General features: G+C 36.5%; 2 protein-coding genes across 3 annotated transcripts; both read left to right on the forward strand.

Annotated features, from left to right (window-relative positions):
- Positions 1 to 318: 318 nt before the first annotated feature.
- LOC107862340 (ABC transporter B family member 25) lies at positions 319 to 6,081 on the forward strand. The gene is made up of 17 exons (XM_016707886.2): positions 319 to 590; positions 1,396 to 1,458; positions 1,548 to 1,583; positions 1,667 to 1,741; positions 1,837 to 1,961; positions 2,226 to 2,325; positions 2,447 to 2,618; positions 2,727 to 2,845; positions 3,467 to 3,577; positions 3,689 to 3,833; positions 3,976 to 4,108; positions 4,671 to 4,746; positions 4,829 to 4,894; positions 4,977 to 5,084; positions 5,246 to 5,353; positions 5,431 to 5,628; positions 5,733 to 6,081. Exons 1-17 carry the CDS (start codon positions 519 to 521, stop codon positions 5,934 to 5,936), a joined length of 1,911 nt encoding a protein of 636 aa, XP_016563372.1. The 5' UTR covers positions 319 to 518; the 3' UTR covers positions 5,937 to 6,081.
- A 1,003-nt stretch (positions 6,082 to 7,084) lies between these two features.
- Positions 7,085 to 10,464, forward strand: LOC107864812 (kelch domain-containing protein 3). 2 transcript variants are annotated; one of them, XM_016711235.2, is made up of 8 exons: positions 7,085 to 7,611; positions 7,733 to 7,882; positions 8,363 to 8,524; positions 8,851 to 9,003; positions 9,119 to 9,271; positions 9,532 to 9,696; positions 9,833 to 10,014; positions 10,125 to 10,464. In XM_016711235.2, exons 1-8 carry the CDS (start codon positions 7,368 to 7,370, stop codon positions 10,257 to 10,259), a joined length of 1,344 nt encoding a protein of 447 aa, XP_016566721.2. In that variant the 5' UTR covers positions 7,085 to 7,367; the 3' UTR covers positions 10,260 to 10,464. The 2 variants fall into 2 exon arrangements, with proteins under 2 accessions (XP_016566721.2, XP_047265783.1); XM_047409827.1 differs by having other exon boundaries at positions 9,122 to 9,271.
- Positions 10,465 to 10,818: the final 354 nt, after the last annotated feature.

The following is a 10,818-nucleotide window of genomic DNA, read 5'->3' on the forward strand; positions in this document are numbered from 1 at the left end:
TATTCATCTTGAATTTAAGACACAAAATTTAAAAAATCTGTATTTTTAGCTCTCCTAATACTTCGTTTGTTTCAAAATAATTAATTCTTATTGACTTGACATTTCCTTAAGAAAATATTTATTAAGAGATTATTTTACTAAATTAACTTTATTAATTATATTTTAAAAATATAAATTTAAATATATATTATTAATTTAATAATAAGAATAATATTAAAAAAACATTTCTATATACTTTTAGAAAGGTAGCACTAATTTGAGAACAGTTTTCAGTTTGCAAAAATGACATAAGCAATTACCTAACGAAAAAGTGTCTTTATTCACAGCAAGACTAATTCACATGGGGTCTTGCCTCTTGCTCTCCAAGAAATTCCCAACTACTAATACTAATATAGCCTATCAACGGTAGACGACAAATTATTTTGCCTAGTAGTCAAAAAATAAGTGAATAACTTTTGTTCAATTTTGAAACTTTGGAGCCCTCTACCTGTGTCCTGTGACCACCACACTTGCACTCCATGGAAAGGCATTCAGGAATGCATGGACATGGATTGGGTAATGCAACAACTCCTTTGTTAGACAGACCTCCTGTAAGTTGTTAAGTTTTTCCTATACTTTCTTCCCAGTACTGCGACCGAATCCCCTTTTTGAATACTTGCGTTCATAGCCGTTTGCGAATCCATCATTTACATGTGTTTGAATCATACGTAGCATTTATTTTACCGTGTCCTATCGCAGGTGTTGAAATTTTTCTGTGAATTTAGGATGTTAGGTCATGATTTTCTTCATTATTGTCACCAAATTAGCCCAAGTTCTGATTGTATTTGCATGGGGTTTAGGGTTCAAGGCTAATTTTAGACTATATGCACCTGCTGCACTAAGTAGGTTGAGCACGTGACGTCTCAGGTTCGAATCATAGCACAGACAAAACACTAGGCGATTTCTTTTCAACTGTAGTAGCCTTGGTGGACATACCTGTTGTTGCTGGTGGGAGGTGACAGGTATCTCGTCGAGGTATAGGCAAGCTAGCACGGACACCACCGTTATCAAAAAAAGACAAAATGGAACCGTCTATCTATGGAAAGTAGAGTCTTAGGCTTATGGGTATTTAGTTTGGTTAGGAATTAGGATTAAGGGCAGCTTGTCCAAATGGAAGTTTATTGCTTTGAAAGGTTGTCTCTGTGTTGTAACTTACTCGAGATTCGTAATCATTGAGCATGTAATTTTCCTTGTGATGATGAAATATGCTGAGTTGCTATTGTAAATAATATTTTGCTTACAGTGAGGAGCATCACATTAGTAGTTTTAGAATTTGATTGGGCAAGGAGATGATTTGTATTTTGGCAGTTTTTTTTTTTTTTTTTTTGGTATTTACTGTTGGTGTCGTCTTTATAGTTAGGGAGAAAGAGGGATGCTGAAGATGGTCAGCTAGGAGACCTTGAGCATGGTGATTCGCCGGTAACTTAAGTTTTGTTTTCACGTTTTCAAATGATGTATTGTACTAACCATTGTTGCACACAAGTAGCTAACTTCATCTTGATCTTCAGGCACCAAATGTGGGATTTGGCAGAGTCCTTTCACTTGTAAGTGGATGTTGTTTGTGTCTGTAGTTGGCAAACTGTGCAGTGGAGTTAAATTGAACGTTTAACATGCTCCTATTTTACAGGCTAAGCCTGAAGCAGGAAGTTTGATATTTGCGACAATTGCGTTGCTGATTGCAGCAACATCAAGCATTTTGATTGTAGGCGCCTCTTTCAGTTCACTGCTTTTCTACTGAATTAATAACTGGATCTCCTAGATTTTCTTATCCCTGACTTTATAATGCTCAATGTGCAGCCAAAATTTGGGGGAAAGATAATTGATATTGTTTCAGGTGATATCCAAACACCTGAACAGAAATCAGAAGCTTTAAATGCAGTCAAGAACACAATACTTGAAATCTTTCTGATTGTCGTCGTTGGGTATTCCCTGCAACTTTTGGCCAACATTCATTTTCTCTCTTTTCACGCTGCTAATGATAATCTTCAATTTAATTATCGGTAGCTTGAATCATTGCTTGGAGGTTGTATTCTACTTTTATAGGGTTTCACGGGGCTCTGAGCATGTTGTCGTTGTTGTAGGGTTTCAGGGGGAAAGGGGCAATATGAGACACTAGGCCCTCCACTATGTTTTCCCCTTCAATTGCATTTTGTTATGTCTGACTTTGCAGCAATTGCCTCTTTCAGTTCTGTTTGCACAGCGCTTCGAGCTTGGCTATTCTCTTCTGCTAGTGAAAGGGTTGTAGCCCGGTTGAGAAAGAACCTGCTAAGTCACCTTGTTCACCAGGTAAAGACATACTTCTGGCTAATTTCCTTTAATTTGGCTTTATCTTTCTCACTTTGTTAGAGTTGGTCTTGTTTTTCTTTCCATCCTTGAGATTTTTCTGAAAGACAAATACATTCTTCAGGAGATAGCTTTCTTTGATGTTACTCGAACGGGGGAGCTCCTCAGTAGGCTATCTGAAGATACCCAGATCATAAAGAATGCTGCAACTACTAATCTTTCAGAGGCTTTGAGGAATCTTGCTACTGCATTTATTGGTCTTGGATTTATGTTTCAAACATCATGGAAATTAACATGTAAAGCAATAAAAACCTTTTAAGAGAAGATAGTATTTGATTTCCTATTACGTTGTAGTTTCGTTTTATCATCTTATATCCTTACTGATTTTCAAATACAAAATCTAGTGTTGTCGCTAGCTGTTGTACCAGTCATATCAGTTGCAGTCCGCAGATTTGGTCGCTACATGCGTGAACTTTCCCACAAAACTCAAGCTGCTGCAGCAGTAGCCTCGTCCATTGCTGAGGTTTGTCACTCTGCTTATATAAGTAGTTGTTTCTATACGAAGTATGGTGATATTAAGTGGTTCTGTTAATATTCATTCTTGCATGTTAAATACACTATTCTATTCTAGTTGAAGTTCTTGGGAAGTGCACTTCCCAAATTTGCATCAAGTGATGCTGTTTGGACCCCTAGCAATGAACCACCGTACTTCAAAAAGAGCTCATAGAAACTAAAACATCCTCTGAAAATGAATGTTTGCTTGGAGTTTTCATTGGAACTAGTTCTAAAGTACTTCATAGATGCGCCATCACTTGATTTCCATCCAAGAGAAGTCGTGTTATTTATATTTCTTGAAGCAGTGTGATAACTATCAACATAGAAATGATGCTATAAATTCTTGTTCCTTATTCTTGAGTTCAAGTTGCTGCTGGGGTCTTATTGCAGTGTTGTATGAATATTCACATTGCTGGGAAGTGTATGTTTGCTGGTTGTTACATATCTATCGTTTTTCAAAAATATTTATCCTTTACCATCTCACTTTTTTCCTTATTTTTTCTCAATATACTAAGCAATATAGTATTTTAGAAGTTTTATCAATGGCAAGAATTTATTCTCATGTGATCAAGTTGAATTTTGTGTTTAGGAAACTTTTGGCGCCGTACGCACAGTGAGATCATTTGCGCAGGAAGATTATGAGATTTCACGCTATTCAGAGAAAGTTGATGAGACCTTAAAGCTAGGGCTTGGACAAGCAGTAAGTTGCTTAATTCTTCCACCTCTGACAAGAAAAGAAGGGAGAAAGAGAGTGAGAGAGATGGTATGAGGATGAGAAGGAAAACCTGACATGTCTTGTTTTCTTGTGCAGAAAGTGGTTGGCCTCTTCTCCGGAAGCTTGAATGCAGCATCTACTCTATCAGTTATTGTGGTAGTAATATATGGAGCTACTCTGACTATCCAAGGCGCTATGACACCTGGTGCTCTTACGTCCTTCATACTCTATAGCTTAACAGGTGACTCCCTCACTGGTTGTCTTGTAATGAATGTCCAAAAAGAAATGTACCTTTGATGCCCCATAACTTATGTAATATTTTAGCATTTACTAATTTCTATCTTAGATCCTTTGTTGAGGTAAACAATTGTACTTTCTTACAGTTGGATCATCCGTATCTGGGCTTTCCGGATTATATACTGTAGCAATGAAAGCCGCTGGAGCCAGCAGACGGGTTTTTCAGCTCTTGGATCGCACATCTTCCATGCCAAAATCAGGAGACCTATGTCCATTGGGGTTTGTTCCTTCATTATCCTAATCCAATAGTTCGTTGTTCAATACCTCTTTACTGCTAAAAGATTCCAGCTTCGAAAGGAAGTGTGGCATAAACAATAATTAGTTTCATGGGGATACAATTTATGAACAGATGCGTGATAACTCATCTGGGTAATATGCAACTGGTGACCAATGTGAAAATGCCTTTTAACTTAATGTGGATGTTAAAAGTTCTGTTTATAATGAAATATCCAGCTGTCTTAGAAATAAAAGCATGCATTTTGATGGTGTTCTCATTTGATGGTTCTCACATTGTAATAGAAATATCATTTCTTTTGATGTTTTCTTAAAAGCTGGCATGTCCTGCTGCATCAAGCTGTTCTTGTAACCTCAATTCTGACATGCATCCATGCACTTCCTCGTAACATAATATTTTGTTCCATCATATCAGAACTTTCAGCATGAACACTTAAATCTCTCTCATGATCAGAGCCAAAATTGTGACTAGCATATTCAGATTGACTCTTATATAGCCAGTCACGTCCCACAAAATTAAATCAAATGTTGGTTGCTTTTGTTACAGTGATCAAGCTGCAGAAGTAGAACTGGATGATGTCTGGTTTGCCTATCCATCCCGCCCGAGCCACATGGTCCTCAAGGTGAGGAGCATCTCCTCTATCTTATACCTACATGAAAAAAAATAGTTGTTGACAGAAAAGGGAAAACCTTCTGTTGATTCAGGGTATAACAATGAAACTACAATCTGGTTCAAAGGTTGCACTGGTTGGTCCAAGTGGTGGTGGAAAGGTAAGACCCGTGTCATTAAAGTTCCATTGAAGTTTCTATAGTTCGTCAAAGAGAGGGAGAACTTATGAATTCTTTACTGCAGACCACAATAGCAAATTTGATAGAAAGATTCTATGATCCCGTTAAAGGGAAGATCTTGCTCAATGGGGTTCCTTTGGTTGAGATATCTCATAAGCACCTCCACCATAAGGTAATGCTAGAACTAAATATAAAGTTCTTGAAGCTAATAGCCACCATACCATTCTTCAGCATATCCATATCCCAAGGCTCCTTAACCCCCCTCCTCCTCAAAGATAAGAATGACTCTCTTTCAGCTTATTCCTAATACATATTTCTTCTGAAAAATTTCAGGTTAGTATAGTGAGCCAGGAGCCTGTTCTTTTTAACTGTTCCATCGAAGAAAATATTGCCTATGGATTGGGTGGCAAAGCAAGCAGTGATGACATAGAAAAAGCAGCTGTAAGTTCCAATGCTGTTAATGTCTGATTAAGTCTTCTGCAAATATTCTGACTGTTATAGCATCTCTGTTTGAACAGAAAATGGCTAATGCTCATGAATTTGTATCCAAATTTCCCGAACAATATAAAACCCATGTTGGTGAACGAGGATTGAGACTTTCTGGCGGTCAGAAACAGAGAATTGCAATAGCTAGAGCGCTGCTGATGAACCCAACGATTTTACTGTTGGATGAGGCAACGAGTGCTCTGGATGCTGAAAGTGAATATCTTGTTCAGGTCTGCTTTTTATTTGATACCTACCCTGCCTGCCTTAGATCTCCTTTGGACGTTCAACTAAGGACTTGACATCTCTTACATAAACACGTTTATATGCTATGCAGGATGCCATGGATTCTCTGATGAAAGGTAGAACCGTTCTTGTCATAGCTCACAGGCTTTCAACCGTCAAGAGCGCGAATACTGTTGCTGTTGTTTCGGATGGTCAAATAGTCGAAAGTGGCACACATGATGACCTTCTGAACAAGAATGGGATCTACACAGCACTGGTGAGGAGGCAGCTGCAGGGACATAAATCTGATAGCTAGTTTTCATCTTTGTTCGAAGCCACCTGATAAAATGAATTAACAAAAGCAAAAATGTTTAGTGAACTTGCATTCACATATAGAAAGTGTATGGAGAAGACATCATCATCGTTCCATAAATGACAAGATTTTTGTGACAATTGTTCTATATCATATGCCTCAAATCATGTAATTCGTCTAAATTTGACTTAAAGCGTTCATTTATAGTTGTTGCTTAACCGTACTATGAAGTAAAGAAAATATTAATTAGCTTACTTTATGATGTAAGTATACACATTATAGACAAAATATGCATTGTGCAATACGTAATTTGTCCTAAAGTTGACTTAGAGGATTTTTATGGCAGATGCTTTATCATATCTTGAATTAAACAAAGTTTGATTAGCTTACTTTACATAACTGTAGCGATTAAAAACAAAATATTTACTGTGTAAAATAAATTTAATCTAAACTTAGCTTTAAAAGCTCGTTATGATCGTTGCTTAATCGTACTTTGAACCAAACAAAATATTGCTTAGATTACATTACGATATTAATGTAATGATTATAAACAAACTATTTACCGCGTGCGAGATTATCATCCAAACCTGACTTTAAATTTTTTTTTTATGACCGTTGCTTAATCATATTTTGAATCAAACAAAAAAGTGATTCGCTAATGTCACGAGAATATAAACAAATTTATTTAATGGGTGAGAAGTATTTTATTCTGAATCAAACTTTTAAGAGTCATTTATGAGTACTGCTTAACATTATTTGAACTAAAAGAATATTAATTAGCTTACATCACGCCTCAAGACCCATCAAGGAAAAATGAGCCTTGCAACAAGACACTCACATTCTTCTTAAACTTGACTCTAAAAGTTGGTTATATGGTTATAACAATTGCTTAATTCTATATATCTTGAACTAAGTACTTAAATCTTTTTTATTTTATTTTGTCCAAGGTGACTTGACACACTCCTTAAAAAGAATTAGCTAAAGATGTGTTTTTACTAAATTAACTTTATTAATCATATTTTGAAACTCTAAATTTGAGTAATAGAAAAAAGTAATAAAACTCTCTTGATTTTTTGAAAATGAACAAGTAAATTGAAAAAAATTATAGTATACATAAGGCCAAGTAAAATAAAACATAAATTTGCTTTATTTGTTCACTAAAAATAATCTGTATTAAATGCTCTACAGTGTTACTTCTTTAACATAAATAAGTAAGTCAATCTTGATTTTTATTGTACAGTATGTGAAACCAGTACATCTTCCACTCTAGTGCACCTGAAGATTGACACTTGTTAGTATCAATTTCTGTCTTTGCCTGCATGCCATCAAACTTCAGTTATACATACAGTACTCTCTTTTCCCTTCTTTTCACATCTGTGTTTTGTTCATTTCTTTTCTTGGCCCAAGAGATATCAATCTTCCTTTCCTTTGTGTATGCTGTTGTGCTTTTCACATCTCTTTTGCTTTGCTTTCTTTTTCTCTTCATTGCTTTGCTGTAGTTCACTGGAGTTTTTAAACATGATGAGATGGGAAAGAGTTGCTGTTCATGGAGTTGATGGAGCTAGTAAAAGGTGGAGCCACACCTGTAACGCTGTACAAGGTGGTAGACTTCTCTACGTCTTTGGTGGCTATGACAAAGACGACGTACAAACCAATAAAGTTCATGTCTTTGACACTGGTGCGGTTGTTTTTCTTACGTTTTTTTTCAACTAAAAATTGTTTACTTGCATTCTTGTTCCCTTTCTTAGGTTTTTTTCAAGAAAACGTTTACAAAAGTTACATTGTTGTGTTATTTTCAGTTAATAGAATTTGGAGTGAGCCATTGATGAATGGAGGTTTGCCCTCACCCAGGAGTGGCCACAGTTGTACAACCATTGGAAATGATCTGATTATGTTTGGTGGCACAAATGGGACAGGACCTCTTAATGATTTGCATATTTTGTTCACTTGTTAGTGCTTGTGATCTTAACCATCATTCCTTTTAATTATTACTTAATCTTTTAATAATTGCCTCTGTTGTCTGTTGATGCTAGATTAAAATTTTCAAATATGCTAAGGTAGTCTATAGTCTTATGGCATGAGGACAAACCCTTAGGTCATCACTTTTTGTGCTGCTTTATCTGCATTTCTCTCTTTGTTGCTGTGTACTACAAAAATGTGGACAGAAACAACTGTGTGAACAAGAAAATCCACGAAGATCCGAGGTAGTCATTCATATCAGAAACCATGAAAGTGCTTCAATATATATAACTACTTGTTTTCAAATGTACGTGCAATGTATTTCAAAGAGAGATGATAGCATGAGATGAAAAATGTTCTTCTGTTCTCTTAGTTTGAATTTTGAATGTTAGCAGATACTAGGAATTCTATCAGTTGTTCCCAATGATTTACTCGCTACCTAATAATTCACTGAATCTACATTCTTTTAGCTTCAAATACATGGGTATCGCCTGATCTAATAGGCGATGCCCCCAATCCAAGGGAAGGCCACAGTGCAGCACTTATTGGTCATGAGCTTTTCATATTTGGTGGATGCGCAAAATTTGATGATGCTGAAATATACTATGATGATATTCACAAATTGGATATAGGTTTGCCACTCTCTCTCTCTCTCTGTGTCCGCGCGTGTGTTATTAAGGTGGGTACGTAATGGTAGACTGCAGTTAGCTAGCATGGTATGTTTAAGTATAGAGATTTTTTTCATTAAGACTTGAGTAACAACGTGATGGTGTCAAAAACTTTAAAAACTATGCAACTACTAATAGAAATATGAGGGCACTGGGGAGGGTAGCAATACAAATTCTAACTTCTGGTAGCAATACAAATTCTAAATTCTTTATATATATATATATAAAGAAGCAAGTGTTTGGTGCTATATCATAAGCAAGTTCTTTTAATACTTCTTGTCATTTTTCAGAGAAATCTGTTTGGATGCACATTGTGCCATCAGGCACTCCGCCAAGTAAGCGTGAAGGCCAGTCCTGTTCATGTTGGAATAGGAAGATCATTGTCATAGGTGGTCGGGACAAATCTGGCTTTTATCAGTCAGATGTCCATATATTTGACACAGGTATTAAAGAAACTCGCTCTTGAAGTTATATACATAGAAAAAGTTACAATCGTATCATAGTTATTTTTCTCGTACTAGGTCTACAATTTATGACTATTTTAGCATACTGTTTCAGTAGAAACCTTTGCTTGGTGCAAGTTGAATACCACAGGCCATATTTTGCAACCACGAACTTGGCATACAACCATTTCGCTGGGCAGGAAGCAGTTTGTCTTTGGGGGTTTTGATCATCAGAGCCTATTTGACGACGTTTATGTTCTTGATGTTGGTATGTTTTTTATTTGTTGGATCATATATATAGCTTGTTAAATCTTTTCCTATCAAAGGAAAACCAAACAACTGAAACTATCATACTGTGATGGCTTCAGCTGTAAGATTTATATTCAGGAAATATATGCTTCTGTTAACGACTAAACTGAGAATTTCTACTACTCTCTGTGTTGTTTATATGATTGTTGTGTATTAAAGAGTTGCATGATCTATAATCGATTAACTGTATGCTGTTGTATCTTCCGATTGTCCATACAGCTGCTCGTACATGGCGTGAGGTCTTCCCCATTGGTCAGGGCCCATCCGCCAGATTCTCAGTTGCTGGGGATTTTTTAGATCCACACCAGAGAGGTGTTCTTGCATTTACAGGTGGCTGTGGTGAGAACCTTCAACCTTTGGAGGACGTGCACTATCTACATACAGGTCTATCATCGAGTCCTCCAACAAACCTACATTACCTTCTATTGACTTATATCTATTACAACATTAATTTAATTAGGACTTTCTAGACATCCGTTTGATAAATATGATCCTGTTTTGTATCAATATCTATCACCAGGCCTTGCTAGGGAGGCTGAACCTGACATAAGAAGGATAGCGAAATTGTCTTTGATGGAGCAGTTGCATTTGAAATTCCAGAAGCAATACAATAATGCTCTCTTTAGATTTGGTATTAATTCTAGAGGGAAGATCTTGCTGAATGGGGTTTCTCAAATATCTCATAAGCACCTACACCAAAAGGTAATACTGGAACTAAATATAATGTTCTTGAAGCTAATATTCACCGTATACCATTCTTCTATTAACCATAAAATGACATGAAATTATAAATGTGTTTACATGCTATGCAGGATGCCATGGATTCTCTGATGAAAGGAAGAACCACTCTTGTCACAGATCGCAGGCTTTCAACTGTCGAGAGTGCAAACAATGTAGCTGTTGTTTCGGATGGTCAAATAGTCGAAAGTGGCACACATGATGGATGACCTTCTGAACAAGAATGGGATCTACAAAGCACTTGAGGAGGAGGCAGTTGCAGGGACACAATTCTGATGATAGCTAGTTTTCATCTTTGTTAGCTAAGTACAGATGTTGAATGAAGTTGCATTCACAGATAGAAAGTGTAAGGAACAGCCATAATCATCATTCTATAAATGATAGATTTGGGTATTTGGGTGAATTTTATTGAAATCCCGGTGTCATTAATAGTTTAGATCTGCATGATAGTTTAAAGATTTTAAGTTAAATGCCCGGAAGGTGCTATCAGTGAGTTAGTGCTGCTGCTAGTGGCGGAGCCAGAATTTTCACTAAAGAGGTTCACAAGTGAATATACGAACTAACCCAAAAGGGTTTTGACATCTATTATATATACATCAAAAAATAATTTTAACCATGTAGCTCGCTCCACCGCTGAGTGCTGCATGATGCACTTAGTTCAAGGCGGTGTCAGAGCGAAGTTTAAGGAACACTAGATAGAACACAACATTGCCAAAGGAAGTTTTGTATTTCAGAGAGCTTGTTTTCATGCTTGATAAATGATAAGTT

This window comes from Capsicum annuum, chromosome 3 (genome assembly GCF_002878395.1).
Source record: "Capsicum annuum cultivar UCD-10X-F1 chromosome 3, UCD10Xv1.1, whole genome shotgun sequence".
Classification (NCBI taxonomy): domain Eukaryota; kingdom Viridiplantae; phylum Streptophyta; class Magnoliopsida; order Solanales; family Solanaceae; genus Capsicum; species Capsicum annuum.